This window comes from Drosophila grimshawi, unplaced genomic scaffold, assembly GCF_018153295.1.
Source record: "Drosophila grimshawi isolate 15287-2541.00 unplaced genomic scaffold, ASM1815329v1 contig_184, whole genome shotgun sequence".
Lineage (NCBI taxonomy): Eukaryota > Metazoa > Arthropoda > Insecta > Diptera > Drosophilidae > Drosophila > Drosophila grimshawi.
Window position 1 is genome coordinate 693,295 of NW_025062956.1, and position 22,698 is coordinate 715,992.

Genomic DNA, 22,698 nt, shown 5'->3' on the forward strand with positions numbered 1-22,698 from the left:
CCGTCACAGTGCTGAACCGAATGCCGCGCAACTGAAAGCTTATCTACAAAAGCGGGCGCCCCAATTCCCTCTTACTCAACCAAAAAAAAGGAAAAAAACAGCCTTGAATAGTTATCCATTTGCATTTGCAGTAGCAGTAGCTATAGCCTGCCATCTTAGCCCAATTGGAAGATGGAGACATCTGCGTGTGGCAGCAGTTAAATCTTCAGCATTTATTCACTTAAATTTATCAAAAAGTTAAATTAAGTAACATTAATTTGAAATTCTGTTTTCTGTTTGATTTGTATAATTTGAATTTCATGCTAATGAGATTTTTGCAACTAAAAAACAACTCTTTATAGACGATTCTGCTAAAAAAAAAAAGAGAAAATTAACGGCAGACGATCTTTCCTCTTCGGTTGAAAATCTACAAATCCACCAAAAACAACTCCAAAAGGAAGAAAGCACACCATAAAAAAGGACTCACAGCATGTATACCAAGAATGATTTTTAGCATATATATATATATATATATATATATATGTAAATAAGTTGAACTACAAATTTGTTTAAATTAATATTAACTATGCGATTAGATAGTGGTGTATTAAGTTTGTAATTTAATTGATAAAAGTGGAGTCTGTCTTTTTTTTAAAGAAAAAACAGAAAAAAAGAATCTATGTAATCAAAATATGAAGTAAAATAATTAGTTATTAAGTTTAGCCGCGAAACATATTGAAAAATTATTCTATCGAAATCTACTTCCATAACTTTTCGTGTGTTTTCCATTTTGAATGTGTAAATGTAAATTATCCATTTAGATGATAAGTCCAGACAGTATATAGATTTATTCTGGAGATATTAAAGCTTGGGTTATGATCAGGCTATGTGACATTTGGAATCGTTATAACTGAACCCGAGCACATACTGAAAAATACTACCATCTAGATAAATTGTAAGTGTGTATAAAATCAGATAGATATTAAGTAAAACCTAACATAAATTTGTTGACTATTATATGGCTTTTAGGTTAACACTTACTGTATAGCTAAACTTAATATAAACTTTGAGCAAAATTGAATATGTAAGTGTTTAAATTGAATTTAAGCCTATTGTTAAAGCAAATCTTAGTTAAATTACTATTAAATAATAAAAATAAAAAATATGTTATATTAATAGCGCTAAGCAAGTTGGTAAAAAATGTCATATGGATTTCTTTGAATATGACTCATATTAACTTAAATTAATATAATTGCCTAAGGGTGCAACAAATTGCCTAGCATTAATGTTAAAATCAAGAACAACAACATGTATTATTGAAAAGCAAACTACTTTCGGGAAAAATGGGTAAAATATAAAATGTAATGTATCAGAAAATAAAATCAAAAAACTTCAAGTGAATTCACACACATATATACACACTCAAACAAACACAATTAAACATATGCTAGTTAACTCTCGAATTAAGTATGTGGAGAATAAAATCACAATTGAAATCAAATGTTTTACCAAACTAACTTTAAAAAATGAAAACCCTTAAAAAAAATAAGAATCCATTCCTAAAATCAAATGTAAAACAGAAATCATGAAGTAGCATTTTAAGAATTTATAGATCTATGTCTAAACTAGATATCATACTAAAAAAAATAACTATCAACAACAACGCAGTTTAAATCCGAAATTATTTGTTCCAAATCAAGCAATAATTTGAAAGACACACACACCTATTATTATAATTTCATTAAGAATTGGTTTTTATTTATATTATTGGCATTATAAGATTTTTATTATAAACAAATTGGCGCGCATTTAAAAAGAATTATTGCTTGGTATTGGAAACTAATATCTCAGATATTTAACTGCAAATAACAATGACCTAAGTTTGCAACAAATACTATACTAAAATTACTGTACATTTCATTGGCTGCAAATTAAAATAAATATTGAACTTTCAAGCAAACAAACTGAGTTTGAATTAATCAGCAATTTTACCACCATACCTATGAGCAATCAATAGCAGTTGGATTCTGCGCGCACATTTCAGCCTGCTTGAAGTTGGCTGTGCGACATTTCAACTCACGCGAAGTTGGTGGCCGTGCAACATTTTCAGCGTCATTGAAGTTGGCTGCACCAAACAGCTGTTTTTCGAAAAGACGTACGAAAATCTGTCTCAAACTGCGAGTCAATATTTTAATTGTTTGTCAAGCATGTTGAGTTTAAAATGTGCTATATGCGTCGCTCAATTCATTCATTCCGACAATGTTTACATTACCATCTGCGGCCATATGTTCCACCATCTATGCCTCGTACAATGGCTGGAACGGTAAAAATAATTTTCTAAACAACATAATGAAATTAATTGCAATTAACTTGCAGCTCCAAAACATGTCCACAGGGCCGCTACAAGTGCACGATGCACAAAATTCGTCGGGTTTACTTCAATTTTGACACTTTGAATGTGACTCGAATCGATGTGGGCGCGTTGCAGGAGCAGCTGAGCAATGCAAAACTGGCCATTGAAAATAAGGAGCAAGAATGCATCAAGGTCAAACAAGAAATGAAAGATCTTCAGGATACGCAAATGAAGTGTCTGTAGGTTATTTAGATTGCAATAAGCAAAAAAAAAGCGTTATGGTCATTTCAATCAGAATCCTTAGCATATTTTTGATTTCCTTGACAACTGTGATTTCACAACTTCCCGCAGCGAAACCATTGCCCTCCTGCAGGAGAAAGAAGACTATCTTGTCTGCAGATCCACCATGAAAATCGGTATCCTTAAGCGCAATGCCAAAGAGCTGCGCAAGCAGAATGAATCGCTTAAGCAGCAGGTGCACGCAATGGAAGACGATTATACGAATCTGAAAGCCTGGTCTGTGGCATCCGAGCAACAGCAGAGCCTATACAAATACCACAATACAAAACTAAACACTGAACTTAAAATGACGCAAAATGATCTCCGCAGGGAGATGGACTCGAAGCGGTGAGCAGGGTTTGCTTTCCAAACTGTCCTGTAATTTAAAATGGTTATTTTCTTGCCTAGCAGAAAGTTGGTGGAGCTGATATTGCGTGGGGAGAGTAATGAGAAAGTAAGCTTCATGATGAGCGACTATACAACAATGACTAACATTTAAACATTCGAACGTTATTCAGGTGAAAAAACTTCTAAACGTGTATGCTACCAGCAAATCACTTGGCTTAGGCACCAATATGGTTGCGTTAAAGCGTGAGGAACGGCTCCCGATCAAGTCGCACAATATGGTACGTCTAGGCCGAAAATTAGATACACTTCTTAAACTACAATCATATTCAAATTTTCAGAAGCAGAGCATTATACGCATTAAAGAATCCTCCTCCACATTTCTGAACACAAAATCCAGCAGTGTGAACATGGCTCATTTGCTGAAACCGCATGAGACCCATCAATATATCGCCCATTAAAAGAACACACAGAATTTTCTGGGAATTGGGATCATACGCAACACCGCCAGTGATCTTACTGATAAGGTATATTATTAGAGGGTATTAAGTAGGAATTACATATTACTCCGATGCCGGAGTTTCAGAGAAGACTTCCTCAGTTACGTATTAGGTGTGTTAGCATAAATCTCTTGTTAGCATAAATGTTTGTTTGTGTGGGCTCCGATTATTTTGCCCTGTTACATTAATTTTATATGGAAATAAGTTAGTATGTGAAGTCAGTAATAAAAATATCTACGCATGTATCTAGTTATATTATACGACGAGTTTAATTTACCTCTCGTGCAGTAAATATGTCCTAGACACATTAAAGCTCAGATTATATTTAGGTAATGTGATCCGTTTTCTGCTCTGCCTAAAAGTAGACAATACAAATTGAAATCTGCGCGCAAATTTGAACTCCTGTGCAATTATGAGCCCACTTGAAGTTGGCTGCGGCAAACAGCTGTTTTTTGATAAAGACGCGCGCAAATCTGTCGCAAGCCGGGAGTCAGATATATATTCCTTATTTTATTATTGCATGGTTTACTAAGCATGTTAAATTTAAATTGTGTTATATGCTCCGAACTGTTCACACAGTCCGATGATGTTTATGTTACCATCTGCGGCCACATGTTTCACCACACGTGCCTAATGCAATGGCTGGAACGGTAAGAATGAATTTTTAGACAAAAACTTGAAATTAATAGCAATTGACTTGCAGCTCAAAAACGTGTCCACAGTGCCGCAACAAGTGCACAACTCGCAATATTTGGCGCGTCTACTTCAATCTGGCCAATTTGGATGTGAGCCACATCGATGTGGGCTCGCTGCAGGAGCAGCTGGACAATGCGAAACTAGCAATGAAAATGAAGGAGCAGGAATGCACCAAAGTTGAACAGCAAATGAAGGATCTGAAGGATACACAAAAGAAGTGTCTGTAGGTTATCTTGGTTATGTTGTAGGCAACAGTGTTCTGACTGCAGTTGAAATCTTTTTCACACTTGCAGCAAAACCATTGCCGGCTTGGAGCAGAAGTTGCAGAAGAAGGACTTTGTTGTCAGCAGCTACGTCGAACAAATCAGCGTGCTGAAAAACGATGCACTAGCTGCGAATGAGCTGCGCAAAGAGAACAAATCGCTAAAGCAACAAGTACACACAATGGAAGGCGCTTGCACCGTTCTGGCAGCCAGTTCTGCGGAAGCCGAACGCCTGGTCAAGAACGAGACCAATCCAGTTGTCTTAGCCAACTGGGTTTCAACGCTGAAGCGAGAGCTGAGGCAGGGCGAGTCCAAAAAAACTGAATTGCGTAATGTTCTTAAATTGGTTCAGAATGATCTGCGCAGAGAGCTGGAGTCAAAGCGGTGAGAACGTTTTAAATCCAAACAAACAATAATTTTAAACTAAGCCTGTTATTGACTTGCTTTGCAGCAAGTTGGAAGAGAAAATATCTCATCTGGAGAGTGATCTTTATCGAGCCAATGAGAAGGTAAGCCGTTGTCTGTGGTGTGCCACGTAACATAAACTGACACTTATCCGACTGTGCCTCATTCAGCTGAAAGATCTGCAAAGCCAGCCAATTGACGTTGATGCTTCCAGCAATTCATTTGGTCTAAATACTAATGTGGTTGCGCTAAGGCGCGATGACCGACGCCAGACCATCTCGCCCACAATGGTACGTCATGATACAATACTAAGGAAAAGAATAACTACCTTTGGCATCCCGAAGATTAAATACATTTGCATATGTACTGTAAATGTATACCTCTTATATGAATTATGTTTGTTGAAAATCACTCTTTAATAGCTCAAATAATATTTGCAAGTATTTGATTATTAATACTTTGTTCAAACTTGCAGAAAGAGAGCATCAAGCGCATTGAAGAATCCACCTCACCCTATCTCAACATAAAATCTAGTAGCGTGGGCATGGGTCATCTGCTGAAGCCGCCAGAGTTGAGCGTTACCAAAATATCGCCCATTAAACGGGGACCCGGCATTAGCATGGCAAGTGGCGTCATCCGCAAAACCACCAGCGATCTCAGTGAAAAGGTATACTACTGAGTATTGAGTAAGCATTACATATAACATAAAATGTTGTCTATTCGCTTACAGTACTCCATTTTCAAAAAGCCGCGTCTGCTGCTGGGTGCATCCGGTTCCGGAGCTTCAGGCACAATGGCCTCGAATTTTGCCTATAACGGCATGGGCGGCTCCGAGAAGATTGATCCCTTTGCGCTGCGCGCTGAGGAGGAGGAAGCAGAAGCGAAAGCTAAAGAATCAACTAATCAGCCGCTGGCCAAGACTGTTAATCTGCGCATTAAGGCAGGCACGCTGCGCAACATAAAACTATCTAAATAGACTAGATCCCCAAAAGTGAATAACCCAAGACTGCCTCAGTTTCGTAATAAGTTCGTTAGCATAAATTTATTGGCCGATGTTTCTCTGTGTAAGCTCCGGTTATTGTGCTGTGTTGAGTTAATTTCATATAAAAATAAGTTAGTAGTGAATTGAATATAAAAGTATAAATATAATTATAAATGTATGCATGTAGTTATATTATGCGGCAATCTTTTTCTCCGCCTTGCCGGTCCACTCTTCACGCAGCTGCACACTGCAGCCCAAATCACGCAACGCCGCCTTAATGTCCTGTGCCACCGTTGGATGCTCCACCATGGCCGCATTGAGCAGATCCTCAACGCCAAAGGATAGCCACGTGTCGCATTGATTTCGTGATCTGGACACCATATTACGTATGGCCCACGCACCATTTCGCTGCACAATTTGATGATTTGGATGTGTGCGCAGAGCTTCGACAATCACCTCAGCAATACCGGTTTCAAAGAAGGCGCTGCTGTGCTCCTGGACGCGCAGCGTGAGAGTTGTTATGCAGGCTAAGGCAGCTGACACAATGTTTGCATTGGTCTGATGCGTTTCGAGGAGATCTTTAATGATTGGCGCAACGCCCTGCTGCACAATGTGCCCCTTGACCGCATCATGTCCGGCAAGAGCGCGCAATAGTTTCAACGCCTCACGATTTAAGCGCTCCTCTTTCAAGTTGACGCTCATAATATCAAATATTAGCTTCAGACCGCCCGCATCGTCGATAAGCGTGCACAGCTCCTGGCGCACGGCCAGCGTGCCAATGGTGAGCAACAGATCCGCAAGGACGTTGACATCTTCGTAAGCGGGCAACAGCTCCACCAGCTGCGGGAGCACCTCGCTGGCTATTTGCCGTGCATGTTCATGGGCACAGCCAAACTCAACGCGTATGTCATCGTCCAAAACCAAAAATCTGAATACGGCAGTCACCTCGCTCACCAATCGCTGACTGTCCATAACTAATAGTGGTTTTAATAGCTTCAATGCATTTGCGCTTATTATGTTCTGACGATTTCTTTCATGCATGATGCACGCTTTTTGCAGCCACTGCAGCGTGAGACATATGATGTCCAGTTGATCCTTCAGTGCCAGCAGCTTCAGCACAATGGACAATGCCTCTGCATCGAAGAGATCGGGCTGCTTGTGGGTCAGGCTGTTGACAGCCTGCAGGCATCTGCTTAGCAGCGTCATATTGAGCGTCTCAGTGGCTAGTGTTTGCTCCAGCAGTGTTATGAGCGCATCGTGAGCACCATTCTTCCCAGCCAGTACACGATGGGCCAACGATTTCTGGCACTCGATGTCCAGAACAGTAAGCAGCTCCAATAACTGCTGTGTATCGCCGCCCTTTTGGCTAATGTGCGTTTTAATTTTGTCCATTGTTTCGTTGATAATAGGTTTTCCCGTCTCGGCATTGACCGTTAAGTCTTTTATGATGTTAGCCAGGTTAATGCCCTAATGTCCGTAAGAAAAACTGGATCAGTCTTACTCAAATCGTAAATGACTCATACAAAGTTACGCACCTGAGCTTCGAATTGTTTTATTGTCTCCTCCTTGGCTTCGGCGGGACTCATTGAAAAGTCCACCACATTCTCCTGCACAATATCATCGAAAGTTTCTTGAGATATTATTTTGGACATTATATTGATCAATTGATTAAATTTCGGCTATAAATGCTACAGCTGTTGTTTTGTGTGGTGTTTTGTTCGTGTTCCAACTTGTTCCGCAATAACACCCATACACTGGCAACGGCAACGTGAGTTTCTTTGTTTTCAGTCTGATAGTAAAGCTGCTAAATGTGCGTTTTAAATTGAATAAATACAAACAGGCTCTTAATTTGGAATTGATCTCAAATTTTGTCTGAATTAATGCTTTTATTTATTTGTAAAATGCGCAGCAGAAACTCAGCTGTTGCGCTGCTTGCAGAACCGCAAATTTATCGGCAAGATTCAGAAATGGTGATTTACAAAATTTTCAGTCAAAATAGTTTGAAATTTTATAAAACTGTAATTCACCTTATAGTCATTTGATGTATTTTTTTAAAATCATTCTAATTTGAATAAAATAGAATTTAAATAACTATCGATACGCGATAGGCCTAAGGTCAATAGTATTGCACGGAATTAAAAATGGCATCGATATATACATATATCGATAGAATATCAACAAGCCCAACAAGCGGCAGGGGCTCTGCACGAAAATAGTTATTTACGTTTTTTAAATTTAAGTAGACTGGATTGCTTTCATACATTCAGAATATAATAAAAATGGGGGTTATTCTATCCAAATTTCGGGTAAGTTAAATTTTGCGTTTTGGTTCCAAAGACCTAACAAGACTGTGACGCCAACGGCGCCTATATATGTGCATATATACATATGCAATAAATTTACATACGTGCGCATTTCTAATTATAGAAAGAAAAGTCCACAACTGCTGTGCTGGAGGGACTGCAATTGCAAATCCAGGAACTAGAGAAATATGTGATCAATACGCAGGAACGTAAAAGACGCTTCGTCACCAACTTTGTTGGCTTCACAATTGGCGCTTACATTGTTGGCTTTGCGCTATTTTATTTCTTCTATTTCCCGCCAACAATGAATGAGCGGATCATGTATTTGGTGCCGCTGCTGCTCTTTCCACTGCTGTGAGTAATCCGCAACGATCGAATTATGATCTCACTACTACATCACAATTGCAATATCGTTTTTGTTCATGTTATATTTCAGTATTGTGTTCTTGCGTCAAATGTTTACGTGGTATTTTCAGCGCAAGCTTAACAAAAATGGCGATAAGCTGGAGCAACTGAAGCAACAGAAGAACAAGATATTAGAGCAGGTCATGGACAAAGAGACATACAAGGTACTGCAGCCAAGGCAAAATAGTAGTGTTCGCACTCAAATTAGAACTGCTCGAAATTGGCAAATGTTCAAAAATTATGATAATCATTTTCTATGAATTTTAAATTCATATGTACATATTTATTTATTTTTTTTTCTTGACGTAAAACCTTTCAAAATTGGTCTCTGCTGTTTCCAAATTATAAATTATTTGCTAATAAGAAGCACTACTAATTTTTGTGCAAACAAGACACACGTATAACATCATTTCAATTCGTTTATTGACAGGTCGCAGTAAAACTTCTTGAGCGCTATGGCGATAGGCAACAGAATCGCATGTTGGCCACCACAGTTCGCAGCACTCCTAGCGTCACATCACTGAATCGCACATCCACAGCGCTGCAGCGCACACCCCAAGCAGCAGCAGCGTCAGCTGCCACACAGCAGCAACAGCAGCGGGTGTTAACACCATATTCGAGTGTCTACCGCAACATGAACAACAATCTAAATAGCAGCGTCATGGGCGTCATGCAAACACAATTGGCGACTGTGACGCCGCAAGTGCGCACTGGCCAGGAGCTGCGCAAGCGCACGCCCTTTCCCGTTGTCGATGAGAGCGCACGCAGCGCCTTAGATCGCATTGTGGACTTTATTGTGGGCGACAGTCCACAGAATCGCTTTGGCATGATATGCAAGGAGTGCCACAGGCATAATGGTAAAAATCAGTGCAATTACATTTGTATTAACTTTTGTAAAACATTATCACATTTGTAGGCATGCTGCCTGTGGAGGAATATGAATATACAACTTTTGTTTGCGCTTTTTGTGGTGTGCTAAATCCGGCACGCAAGGAACGACCAGTGGCGCCACGCCTCAGCTTGGAGGCCGCGCAACCGGAGACGCCACACTCGGCATGGATGCGCAATGATAGCTCCGACAGTGATTCATCGGACGAAGAAGATGAAGAATTTGGTGACTAACAGCGCTACATTATTATTTTGTACCAGTGTCCATAACAATCCTATTATTTTGTGTTGCAGATAAAAAGCATTTAGTGCGTCGCGTGCTGCACGAAGACTTGCCAATGACTGATACCAAAGCTGATGCTGAAGCTAATACTGATGGCACAACAACAACGACTGCAATGAAAGTTGAGGAGACTGAAAATGAAACTGTTGCCAGCGAGACTGAAGCAAAAGAATAGTTTCGATTTAGATCCATTCAGCTCTCAAAAGTGCGGCATGAACAGGTTTTAGACTTCGCAAAGCGTTGGCTTTAAATAAAGCAATTTATTTATGCATATTATGCTTAGAGTTAAATTTAAACTTATTATAAAATAACACGTTGTTGGTAAGCAACTACATTTTAAAATATTTGTTCAATTTTAGTCACTAAAAACCCCAACTCACTAATTTAAATCTTATCAAGAATTTTTGAATAGTTGTTGAGCATGTCTTGAAAATGCAGAATGTAAATTAAAAACCAGCTTGAATATGCAAATTCGCTTTCTTTTCATGGCACACCTAAGCACACGCCCCGTTAAGTGCCGTCCGTCAGCACAGAAGGAAATTGATAATTAAACAAGAGTTAGCCAGTGGTTTATGCCCGACTTGGAAGTACCCTGTATAAAGCCCTAAAATACATACATTCACAGTAATTTCTTGGGACAACGATGGTATCCAAATTCGAAAACTAAAACGAAAACACTTGCGAATGGTTTTTATATGCTTTTCATTTCATATTATTTAAATATATTTATTGGCCGTTTAATTTTAATTGTATAAATCGACGGCTGGTTAGCTTTTAATGAGATGACGTTGCACAATTTGTGTTGCTATTGGCAGCCAAGGATCTTCTGCCTCTTGATCTTGAGTTTAAGTTTTAAACGTCTACACTGCGGATATGTAACAACTTTGTGATACCCTTTTTAACATTTGTAATGGGTACAGAGTATATAAAACTAGACGAAATAAAATAAGGCGACAACTAATGGCATAATAATTTAAAATACGACAGTGTGACAAAAAAGGCAAGCACAATGTTTGAGATATCAGCAGCAGCAGCAACTACTGCAAATATCAACTAACAAGCGCGAGAACAAATAAATACACACACATGTGAGTTGTGGACTGCATTATGCGAGCGGTCAACAATTTCAATTTCGCTGGTGTTTTATTTTTCCGGGCCATTGATCAAGGCTAACGAGATCGGTTTGCAGCGCGCCCGCGCGCCTTATAACGCATTCGCAGCAGCAACAAACACCACCTACAAGTGGAGCAGCCGCGCCCGCGCACATTCCTTGCCAATGGCTGTCGGCAGCGGTTGCAAGCACAAATTATAAGAATTAAACTAAATCTGTTACACTCTATCCAACAATTGGCCCCGGCCGCATTCAACTATCTGTGGCAGCACATACATATGTTTATTTGAGTGTGTTTCTCTCTCTCCCGCTCTGCATGCCTATCTCTCTCTCTCTCTCTCTGTCTGGGCCACCGGGTCCGCCTGCTGGCTGATTAGCTCATAATTTGTGTGACAGCACATTTTTCGCCTTGTAATTGGATGTGCCAATCTGATCTCTGACGTAGGTACTCAATTCTCTGGTCAGGAAGTCGACGGGGTGCGTGCGCTGCTGTTCTCTGTGTGGCATTGGTCAAACGCATGCGTATATGACTTGAACAAAAAAACAACAACGTGTTATTAAGGCGACAATGTGCAGGAACATTTACATAAGCTGGCTAAAACCTGATAGAACTAGGGTTGGCAACATTTGTCATGTGTCATAATGCACTTTGAATCTAAGCTTATGAAATAAATGCATGTTACGATTTCTTTTGTTCAATTCTTGAAAAAATATTCAAAATATTAAATTTTAATAGCAAAAATATCAATATCTATGGTTGAAGTTATTACTTTACAGAACTCCCTCGAATTTTTGCTTTCTAATATTAACTTTAAGAGATTGAATCATTTGGTTTTTTACAGAATTTCCGTAAAAGTCAAACTTAAATACGATTATAACATCAATTAACTTTAAAGGTTTCTTACTGAATTTTCTTAAATTCAGAATGTTCTTATAATGTAATTATTTCCGAATTGAAAGCAAATTGAATTCTCGTATTGTTGTAGCCCTAGCCCAGAACTGAATCTAAGACCAAGTCCCGCACATGCAGCGCATTGAATCTAGTGCAAGTTCGCTCCACCGAAACCCGTTTCCAAGCGATCTGCCTTCCGGACGTAGTGTGTATGTGTAATGTGGATAAGAGCAAATCCGCGGCGTTGGTGTCGGCGTATATGTTGGCCAAAGGTGTTTGTTTTGGTTGCGGCACGACAAGGAAACCTGCGGCACAAATAAAGTGATTCACGAACAGATTCCGATGACGGCGGGAAAGGTTGAGAGCCTGCCAAAGCAGTATTATGGCCAAAATGAGAAACGCCAACGCGCTACAAGACAATTCAAGAGCCAAACTTATTTTAAGTTTTTGCTTTGCTTGGTTTTTTTTTTTTGTTATTTAATTTTTCTATTTGGCCAGAATGCGATTGCGGGGCTCACAAGTTGGGGGCTTAGTTCATTGCTATTGCTAATGACGGCATGGCTGTAACTTGATAGGCATATAAGTATGTGTGTATGTATGTAAGTATGTATTTATAGGTAAGTACACGTAAGTACACACATATGCATGTATGTCTGCATATGTGTCTGTTATTGGCCGTTCGATTTATTTGTTCGCGCTCGCGCACAACAAAGACTCTAATAATAATCTGTTGGGCCAATCAAGCAAAATATGCGCGAGATCAGTCAACTACAGCAACAACAATAAATGCAGTCGCTATTGCCGCACCAAATCTGCTAACCAGCCAGCCAATGAAAGTGAAACCGAGCCATAGACTCGGCCTGAGACACATAGACTCGGTTCTAGCCGCGGTCAGCGAGAGACTGTTGTTCGGCTATATAAGCCAAGTGGCTGGCATGTTTGTCCCACAGTGCAGCGCTGACCAGGAACCCAATTGGAAGTTTAAGTTCACAAAACGACTTTATAGTCCAATTGGCCACAAGGATTACCATAATCAAACAATCAATCATCGTAATGTTCTACAAACTGGTAAGTACAGTGCACATTGCAAGAAGGAGAACAGATTCGCTTAGTAAGAACTCCTCTGCTCCTGCAGCTTCTCGCCTCCTGTCTGGCCCTAGCTTTGGCCAAGCCACAGCACCAGCCTGCAGCGCAATATCCGGCTGGCGTCAATCCGCAGGACTGTCCCAACTTTCCCATCTGTGATAATGCACGCCTGCATAATCCACACTCGCAGTGGCAGCAACCGCAGCCACAGTGGCAACAGCCCCAGCCTCAATGGCAGCCACAACCCCAGCAGCACTGGCAGCAACCCCAATCTCAGTGGCAGCAACCACAGCCGCAGTGGCAACCACAGCCTGCGTGGAATGCACCACCTGCAGCATCAGCCGGCGGTGACAAGTATCCAGCTGGTGTCAATCCTCAGACGTGCCCCAACTATCCCTATTGTGATGTGAATGCGGGACATGGCGGAGCTCCAGTTGCAGCGCCACCATTGCCCGGCTGGACGGAGCGTCTCTATCCCGCTGGTGTCTCTCCGCACCAGTGCCCCAACTTCCCCTTCTGCAACTAAATATTGTTGTACCACTATCCACACTCTACACTCCGTCCACTGTCCCACTGTCTACACTCATTACACGCGTTTTTAACCCTCAGCTTCCTTTTACACGCTACAAGTTCTCAACTATTGAAATTCCGTTGTTGGCGTCAAATAAAATCACACATGTTGGTCATAAAATTTGAATTTTATTGAATATATGTGGGAACTGAAATTTATCAAATTCGAAAATATTTAGCACAATTTCACTGCAGTAACACCAAATCAATGCCAAAAAAATGCATTATATGGAGAGGAAATGTATGAAATTTTGAAAGTGTTGGAGTGAAATGTTGAGCTAATTATATCACTTTAAAAGTACACTAAATTTATACATATTTCTTAAATATTAAAAAAAAAAATTATAATTGGTATTTTTTACAAATTCTAGTCATTTTGTAGATATTATTATTAAAGCCGCCGAAGTACAATTATATTCTAAGGAAAGATTTGGGAACCTTGAATTTAATTAATTACATATAAAGGGTTAAAACTTTCATCATATATTGGCAAATATGTTTATAAGTAATGAGTAATTAAAAAAAACGTTTATGTAAAACAAAGTAAATAAATTAAAATACACGTTGAGTACTGACTAGTCTCACATATCACATTGTGTAATTAATTCAATTATATTGAGTATGGGTTTAATTCTGCACATACTCAAAACAATCTTAGAAAAACTTGATTAATGACTTGATTCCGTAACACATATTGCTAATACGAAGGAACACTTGAGTTGAGCAACAAAACAAATAGAGTCTGCAATACTTGTTTGGGAAAGTTAACCAAAAGTTGTCATACTGTGGCGGAAATGTGCCACACCCTCTGATTGTCTCTTAATTCGACACAAGTGCACATATGTCCAATTTCGTGAGTTTAACAGCTCAATTCCGAATTGAAAATTCCAATAATTGTGTAAATAGTTGACCAAAACCTTGTAAATGCGGCGAGAATGTGCCACGCCCCATGATGCAGCTATCAGTAGACACAAAGCAGTTCCAGTTCCGCGCTTGGACAAGGAGTGTACTTACAGGTGATCACCTGGTTACTGGTTGGTTGCTGATTGTTGGCTGGCAACTGTTGCTGGCTGCTGGCAACTGTTGCTGGTTGACCCCGAGCTGCTTTTGTGAAAGTCGTTCTTGCAAAACGGCGGCCAACATCAAGCGGCCAACAGTGGCCAAGGTCAAGTGCAACTGCAAATTAAAACTACTTAGACGCACATACATATATAAATATATACATATATATATATATATATATATATATGTGTGTGTGTGTGTTACATATAATAATAAACACTCTGCTCTCTCGAAGCCCGAAAGTTACAATCGAAAATCTCACTTTTATTTACAAACACTTTTAAACTTAAACATTGTACAGTATTTACAACAAAAAACAAAACGAATTGTAGCTGCTGGGCAGGGTGAGGTTCCTTGCAAATTTACCAACCATGGGAGAGAGAGGAGGACCAGCCCTTGTGGAAATCATGATGATGATAATCATGATGATCCTCATGCACATGCACCGGCACAATCTCCTCGTGATGGACATGATGGACAGGCACCTCCTTATAGACAGGCACATGCACCTCCTTGTAGACGGGCACATGCTTTACCACCGGCACCGCAATCTTCTGGACATGATGATGGTGTACAGTGTGCACCTTGTATGGTACATGGATTGTGTGATGCTCACTGCAAACGATGGAGAGAGAGAAAGAATAAGAATAGGTAAGCAAGCCAAATGGAAAGCAAATGAAAGTGAAAATTGCTATGGTTAAACTAAATATGGCTGTGGAACAACGAGGAGCTAGTTGGGGCAGCGACATCGAGGGTGCAGTCCATCAATAATTGGCATGCAACGTTATTAGCTAATCAGTTAAATAGCTGGTTGGCAATCAGCTCAGTGTGTCCACCTACCCCATCCCTCTGTGTGTCGACCGAGCAAGTTGCTTGAACTCCGTTTTACATTTTGTCGCATTGCCACTTGGCACAGAGGCGGAGACGTAGACGGAGACCGAGACTGAGACGCAGACCAACGTTCGGAATGTTTAATTAGGCATTGCAATTATGTGCGCATTATAATACAACAAATGGCAAGCGCCTGCGAAATTCCTGAGCGTTGTCTTTTTGTCACAGGTTCACTGGCTGCCAATTGAACTGTGCATCGATATACAACAACAAAACAATATCCATCGCAGAGCAATCTCAGCTAGGGCTTAAGTGTTACAAGATCTATTTATATTGATTGCTTCATTTCAAGCGTAATTGAATCCATAAATCATAGCGTTTAAATGCTGACGTTTAAAAAGCAATACAAACGCCAACCATAAGAAATATATATTATGTAGTTGCACAACACGGGAAATGTTTTAAATGTCGGGGCTGGGCATTTATTAAAATATGCATAAACTGTTGCTTTACTTACTGTTTGCCAAAGAAGCCAGGACTAGGTGCACAATATGCCACAGCGAAGAGTGCCACAAAGATCTGAAAGTGAAAAGAAACAACGGAGATGATATGAAAACTGAAATATGTTTTAAATATTTAATTTATATGGCTAAAGATCTAGATGCATAAAATTATTTGTACATTTTGGATATGAATATATAAGAGTTCCTACAAATATTAGATCAACATAAGTGTTTTTATTAACAGTTTTAGAATTTATAGGGTATTGCCCAGTCGAGCACTTTAGTATATAAAATCTTTGCTGTTTTATTAATGCAATCTATCTTCACATGATGTGGTTAACAATTCAAATAACTTAAATTGGGGCAAGTCAATATCTGAATTAAAGTAAATAACTAAACTGACGGTTTAAGACATATTGAAAGGCCGGTCCGAATATTATTTTATGATTGAACTCTACTTACTTTACTAAAGGCCAGATAGATATTTTAATTTAATCAGTATTTCAACTTAAACATATAATTACTAACTGAAAGCAAAAACTTTTATGAAATACTAAACCAGATTCGTTAGCTGAATTTTTGCATTAAAATGTAAGCACTTTAGGATGTTTGTTGTTATATAAGACTTTGTTATTTATGTAAGACTTGGCCTGTAATTTGACTGTCACTTGATCGCTGCACAATTAACCAAAACACAAATTTTTGCACACAACACACTCGAGTCCTTGTAAATATTTGTTAGATATGTATTTAAGTGGGTTAATTCCTCTTACTTTCGGCACTTACAAAAACTTTCAATGCGAACATATTTATGTTTTTTTTTTTTGTTGCTTTTTGTTTATAACGAACGCGTTGTGTTTGTACTGACGCAGTGCCAATGTCTGCCAATGACTGATAACCAATGGACAGCGGCTCATCCGTTTTATACCCGATTGCAGGCGACACACAGACAACAGTTAACAGCGACCAGTAATGTAAAAGACAAACGTGACGCATGCGCACAATACTATAACAGCAACAGCAATATCAACAACAACAACAACAACAGCAGCAGCGCACTGTTAACTGTTTTACGAGTTGGCTAACCAAGAGGTCTGCTTGTTGTTGTTTAAGTCATTCGGTGAGGCAGCTACCACATGCACTGCAACATACACGCATCAGTTGTTTGCCGCAAAATGAAGTCACATTAAAATGTGTTTGTTGTCGTTGTTGTCTCCAACTGACATAGACAATCGATCTTTGACTGGGCAAGTTTTAGTCAAATTGTATGTGTGTGTGTGCGTGTGTGTGTGTGTGTGTGTGTGTGTGTGTATTTTGTGTAACACAAGACAATATAATTATATTAACGTCATTATTATTTATGCCATAATCGGCCCTTCTTCTGTCATTCCAATTGAATGATCAACTAGCACATAAAACATATTGCGATTGAACATTTCGCTAAGCGGCCTTCTGCAATAAAAAGTGAACGTCAGACCAGCAGCAACAAAAGCAACAACAACAACAAGATTGTCAAGCTTATCCCTACCCCGAAATACATACGTACATCTTTGGAGACGACCTTGACACATTGTGGACACATAACAGCAGATGTTGCTGTTGTTGCCACTGCTGTTGCAGCGTGGCAATTAATTGCTACAAATAGGTCACAATTGTCGCTGAGGAGCTACTGATTAAACATGTGTGTATCAAAATCACGTACGCTCGTGTGCTTAACATAAACAACGTAAATTTGCAATAAAACGCATTTTTTATAACCATTTTAGGCAATTACTTAACACAGCTGGAAACCAAACTTCCAGCCCCGACGTATAAACCTAATCACGAAATGCATCACACGCCTTCAATTTGACAAGCATTTGATGATAGATTTTGTGGGCCGATCCCAATCACATAACACACTAGCAAAAAATGTGGCACTGTTGCAGCTACGGGCACTGTTAAGTGCATTAGCTGTTTTGGTGGTTAATAGCCTAGTTTCTGTAGGCCACACAGGGCAAAGCCTCCGTATCCAGCTTGTTACACTGGCAGCAAGCACAAATTGCCCATCTAACTCGACAAATTGCATAAGAAACGATTTGGCCGACGAACATTGTGCCACAGTCGAGTGCAATGCGTGCCGAAGCTGGAGCTCCAGCTTAGCGTCAGCTGTTTGTCGCAGTTGCAGTTGGAGTTGCTCGACAATACAATAATAATACTACCTGTGTGTGTTTTGCCTGTGGGTTGCGGCTACTATTGCACCTCAGATTATAACTTTCATTTTCGGTATGCGAATCTTAAATTGCTCATGCAAATACTTCCTGTTCGGTGAGTTTTCAATTTCTGTGAAATGTGGGGCATGCAACTGCATGCAGCCGCAACAAACAGCTGTCTGTGCTAAAATGCGAAATTAACAATTGAAATTGCTGTCAATAACTATGATACCTCCGCACATATGATGACTATGCTATTTGGTTCGGGTGCTTGTTGTTTGGATTAGTGGCACCTAAAAAGAAAAATTAATAAAATTGTGTAATATGGAATTTGTTGCATTCATATCTCCAATGAGCTAACCTGATTGCACATAAATTGAAAACCGTAAACGAATCGCTTATGATAAGAACTGAAACGACTTTGGCTACTAATAACCAGTTCTCATTTGCCAATCAGCCAAATAGCCATAGAATTGTAACCAATTCTTTGGCATTCATAATCCGTTCCGGTAATTAAATGTCCATTGTAAACTATCAAATTAAATTAATTTCTATAACAATATTATGGCTAATGGTAGTAATAACATATATTCAGGTGCAGTCTAGAATTGAGAATTTGGTATATTTTGGCCTACGGCTTATATGAGAGTTAAGGAGTGGTTAAATAAAAATAACACAAATTTTGTATAATTTCAAAATGATCAGAAGGTCTTTAAATCGCTGTATATGATAAATTTCATGCTTTTAATCTTTTTAAGTTCACAAAAGATAAGGATATGGAAGTATCTTTGGGTGGAGTATCTTATATATAGATAGAGAGGGAAATGGGGTCGGCGGGGCTTCCTTCTGTCTATTACATACTTTTGTACAAGCAATTGTACACTTTTTACCCATTTTTAACGGGTTCATGGTAGAAAATAAGATCTAAATATGGAAACTGTAGTCTGGCTCAAACTAAAAAATAAGCCATGCACAATCGAATCGGCAAAAACAATTATTTCATGAACTCACGGTTAGATTCAGAGAACTAGAGATTTTCGGTATCTTTGAAGTGACCGCTGAAGAAATGGGGGCTTAAATAAATAAAAGTTTGTCAACGTTTGTCGTTTCCTACACACCCACAACTGTCAATCGCCGCTGACCGAATCTATGCCATTTACCGAACCGCTGGATGGGAGCTGGATGAGCTGCATTTTCAATTTCAATTCGCTATCAATATATTTTCAATTTTAGCTTCTGTGGGTTATATGCTCCTTGGGCTCGTTTCGAGCCCAATATCTGTCGTCCAATATCTGTTTTAGACACGCGCTGCATATTCAAATTGTTCACGCTGTAAAACGTGATGCCACATATTTAGTGTGGTTGTTGTTATTGTTGTTGCTTTTCCGCACTTGTCAGTCGGGGCGCGTGCGCGAATCGCTGTTTGCCCCGCTGAATTTTGAGCGATTTCTGATGCGATTTTTGATAGGCGCAACGCAGTATTGCGCCTGCCACTTTGGCCGCACTGGCACGCAATCGTTTTTAAAGAGCCAATGTGGAGCAGAGCGCCGCTCAAATATAAAATCCAATATACAAACATTGTGCAATATCTTTCCCATGCCAAATTCAAATTAAATATATATATTGGCTATTTCATCTTTTGCCTTTGCCATTTTATAATCTCACAGCAATTTGAGGCAGCCTTCAAAAGGCTGCACCTCGCTTTTGCGGTTCTTGAGAATTCCTGTTCTTTACTATATGCAAATTAGCATAGAATGAGCTCAGAGCTGAGCTCAGTGAAACTCAGTTTTGAGTTTCAGCGAATTTTTGTGAAGCTTCTCCTGACGCTGGATACGCTCGTTTGACGCTTGCCGCCGCAGCGACGCAGACGTTAACGTCGACGCCGGCTTCGAAGTTGAAGTTTTTGCCGAAGCGCTGATGAAGAACAGCCCCGGCCTGAATTAGACGACGTCAGCGAGCATGACAAGGTCGACACTTAAAGGTGTCGCCAATTATAAGGCCCCCCAAAAATAGACATACGCACACACTCGAACTCAATCTCAATCAAAATCACAAATATTTTGGTAAGTAGCTGCAGTGAAAACTTGCACCAATTAACGCTTCAGGTGCCACGAGGGCAATGTTTCCATTTGCCGAACTTTAAGCTGCATTGGCCAGCCAGAGAGCAGGCCTATTTAATGTGAACTGAGCTGTTTTAATGGCTCTAACAAACCGTAAACGTAATTCAAGAAATTATTATGCCATTCTCTTGTTCTTTCTGGTCTGACTTCAAGTTCTGGTTCTGCAGTGGATTCTAATTCAACTGCTCTATTAATTCTACAACAAACGAGCGAACAACGACACTTGCAGTCAAAAACACTTGTCTCTAATTGCGCACACAAATAATCACGCCCCTTCATACACTTTTCCCTTTGGGGTATTACAACTGTGTGAAGAAACACATAAAAACGAAATTATTCTCTAAAGAAATACAAAAGAAATCCCTTACAACTGCTGATTATGTATCAGAAAATAAAATAAAATGAATATGAGAACAGCAAACTTTTTCTTTTTTTTTTATACAAATCGTTCTAAGCTTATCATTCTTGGAATTTAATTTTTATATTTTCTTTTACTCCTACTCACTATCAAAGCCCTTAGGTTTTAAACAACCCACTATTTAAACATGGAAAACATGTTCGATATTGAATTGAATCGATTTTGAAAAGCAATTCATGGTTTGTCTTCCAAATTAAAGCAAAAACTTGAAGTGAATGGCATCCCGGTTTGTCATCTCGTAAAGAGACTGTTTTTAAGCTATTGTAGATTGCCAGCTTATTTAAGGGCAGTTCCTGTCTGAAATTAAGCGGTGAAAGTGCCTTCTTAATCGTGGTAAAAATATCAGGCAGACTGAATTGATCATTTAGTGGAGTGGACACCATCTCCAACCTCACCGTTTAACTTACCATCAGTATAAATAATTGGCAACCCGCGTAGTTCTTGGGGCCCATCTATCCACTCCATCCTCGCTCGGTAGTTCTGATTTAAATCAATAATAGCTCAACTCAAATTCATAGTGTGCGGAATACGTCTTGCAACATGCACCCAAATTCCATGCTACAATTTCGTTTTGAAGCAATTTTGCATGAGTCATTGCCAGCTATAAGATGAAATGGCGGTAGGCAAAAGACGACGACAACGACGATGACAATGGCGACAATGGCTACGTCAAGGCAAGCACCAGGTTGCTCGACACCCCACCAAAAGTTGCTGCTCAGTACCCCGTCTCAAGTCTGAAGTGGGCGCAGCGTTGTATTGCTAATGATAATAATAATAATAATGATCAACTCGAGCGCCAAACTTCAGTGCCTCAAGCAACAGTTTTGTTCCCCCTTGCTCTCCCCTCCAACTAAGTTCAAATCTAAACGCCGTAAACACAAGCAACAACAACAACAGCGGCAGCAGCACCAGCAGCTAAGCGACAACAAAAGAGTGCGATGCTTTTATTTGATGTTGCTGCTGCCGCAACACTGCTGCTGCTGCCGCTGCTGGCAGCGCTGCTTTCTGCTCATCCGATGAGTTTCGAATACAACTAAATCAGAATTTTTATTCAGTTTCAATTGTTTAGCGAGTGCGGATCGGCGCTTCGTGTTTCGAGTCGCAGCGTTACAAAAAAAAAAAAGAACCAAACGAGAAACGAGAAACGAAAGCGAAGAGCAAAAAATAAATAAAAGAAAATAAAGTATTAAAACAAATGCAAACAAAAATAGTAACAAAAATACTTCAAATCAAAGCAAGTAAATTCAAAATGGGGCTGCATTTAGAAATTTCATCTAATTTTGGGTGTGTTTTAGTTGTGCGTGTCGGTGTGTGTGCGTATATACATGTATATATTGTGTGTGGGTGTGCGTGTATATGTGAGCTTTCTTGTCATTAGCGCATTCGCTAAAATGTCAAAGCGCAACGGAAGCGTGGTGATCAAATTTACCGTTAGCTCTGCTACATTTCTCACCAAAAGTGGCGAAAAGACGTTGATATGTTTGTTGTTGCCCCAGAAGCCCGCAACACTTAACACCACGGTGAAATTTGCACACTCACTTTTACCTACGGACAGACACACACACACACACTTATGCATATTTCGAATTCTGTTCTCAGTAGCATTCAATTATTCATTCATATTTTTATTTTTTAGTATATAATCTTTCTCAAGCTGTCATAGCAAATTAATTGCCGGTTTTGTTTCTCTCCCTGGGCAACAATTAAAAATTTTTGTGGCCAATGTGCGGTTTTTAGTTGTTTAGTTCTTTTTTAATTTTTGTTTTGTTTATAATTTTGAATGTTTTGCTTTTGGCTTTACATTTGGCCAAGTGCGACGGCAATGATGGCAATTGTATTTACGCATTGCTGAGCACTTTGTCATTCAAATATTGTTAATTACCAAGTGGCCAAAAAAAAAAAGAATACTTTGGCACAAAGGTCATAGGCTCCAGAACAGACAGTCAGGCGAACGAACTTATGGCGTCATCAAGGAAGCCCGAAGAGAACACGCGTCTAGTCAGATCTAGTCAGGTTATTGACACGTTTAACACGTCTAACACACCACACACACAAACACAAACACAATCTCACAATTGTTGATCTTCATTTTCAACTTGAAAAGCAAAGTCAGGCTTTGGGGCGAACCCATAAAGAAGCGATCCCACATCTCATCTTTAACGATCTGCATATTTTGGCAACATAATTAACGGTGAAAAGAATGTGAAAAGTAGCGAAACGAAACGCGAACGA

General features: G+C 39.6%; 7 protein-coding genes across 8 annotated transcripts in view; 5 read left to right on the forward strand and 2 right to left on the reverse strand.

The window, feature by feature from the left end:
• The window catches only part of LOC6559440 (5-hydroxytryptamine receptor 2A), a 39,323-nt gene extending 38,813 nt beyond the window's left edge, over positions 1–510 (forward strand). The window contains exon 10 of the mRNA XM_032734863.2: positions 342–510. The gene's annotated coding sequence lies outside the window, so the exon portion shown is untranslated. The remainder of the gene's footprint in view (positions 1–341) is intronic.
• Positions 511–2,677: 2,167 nt separating this feature from the next.
• Positions 2,678–3,110, forward strand: LOC116804956. Its single transcript, XM_032734074.1, has 2 exons — positions 2,678–2,959; positions 3,023–3,110. The coding sequence occupies exons 1-2, from the start codon at positions 2,739–2,741 to the stop codon at positions 3,108–3,110; spliced, it is 309 nt and encodes a 102-aa protein (XP_032589965.1). The 5' UTR covers positions 2,678–2,738.
• An 880-nt stretch (positions 3,111–3,990) lies between these two features.
• Positions 3,991–5,909, forward strand: LOC6560666 (E3 ubiquitin-protein ligase TRAIP). The gene is made up of 7 exons (XM_001987821.2): positions 3,991–4,106; positions 4,160–4,375; positions 4,446–4,799; positions 4,867–4,924; positions 4,991–5,110; positions 5,296–5,487; positions 5,551–5,909. The coding sequence occupies exons 1-7, from the start codon at positions 3,991–3,993 to the stop codon at positions 5,794–5,796; spliced, it is 1,302 nt and encodes a 433-aa protein (XP_001987857.1). The 3' UTR covers positions 5,797–5,909.
• LOC6560667 (armadillo repeat-containing protein 6 homolog) lies at positions 5,836–7,741 on the reverse strand. Its single transcript, XM_001987822.3, has 2 exons — positions 7,338–7,741; positions 5,836–7,269 (listed from the first exon to the last, which is right to left on the reverse strand). The coding sequence occupies exons 1-2, from the start codon at positions 7,452–7,454 to the stop codon at positions 5,995–5,997; spliced, it is 1,392 nt and encodes a 463-aa protein (XP_001987858.1). The 5' UTR covers positions 7,455–7,741; the 3' UTR covers positions 5,836–5,994.
• A 215-nt stretch (positions 7,742–7,956) lies between these two features.
• On the forward strand, positions 7,957–10,152 carry LOC6560509 (endoplasmic reticulum junction formation protein lunapark-A). Its single transcript, XM_001987823.2, has 6 exons — positions 7,957–8,108; positions 8,230–8,459; positions 8,542–8,674; positions 8,941–9,367; positions 9,427–9,624; positions 9,693–10,152. The coding sequence occupies exons 1-6, from the start codon at positions 8,082–8,084 to the stop codon at positions 9,854–9,856; spliced, it is 1,179 nt and encodes a 392-aa protein (XP_001987859.1). The 5' UTR covers positions 7,957–8,081; the 3' UTR covers positions 9,857–10,152.
• A 2,480-nt stretch (positions 10,153–12,632) lies between these two features.
• Positions 12,633–13,461, forward strand: LOC6560510 (DNA translocase FtsK). The gene is made up of 2 exons (XM_001987824.2): positions 12,633–12,752; positions 12,820–13,461. Exons 1-2 carry the CDS (start codon positions 12,738–12,740, stop codon positions 13,294–13,296), a joined length of 492 nt encoding a protein of 163 aa, XP_001987860.1. The 5' UTR covers positions 12,633–12,737; the 3' UTR covers positions 13,297–13,461.
• Positions 13,462–14,667: 1,206 nt separating this feature from the next.
• LOC6560511 (histidine-rich glycoprotein) lies at positions 14,668–16,544 on the reverse strand. Of its 2 annotated transcripts, XM_001987825.3 has the most exons (3): positions 16,523–16,544; positions 15,751–15,812; positions 14,668–15,017 (listed from the first exon to the last, which is right to left on the reverse strand). In XM_001987825.3, the coding sequence occupies exons 1-3, from the start codon at positions 16,541–16,543 to the stop codon at positions 14,765–14,767; spliced, it is 336 nt and encodes a 111-aa protein (XP_001987861.1). In that variant the 5' UTR covers position 16,544; the 3' UTR covers positions 14,668–14,764. The 2 variants fall into 2 exon arrangements, with proteins under 2 accessions (XP_001987861.1, XP_043070690.1); XM_043214755.1 differs by lacking the exons at positions 15,751–15,812; positions 16,523–16,544 and adding an exon at positions 15,243–15,319.
• Positions 16,545–22,698: the final 6,154 nt, after the last annotated feature.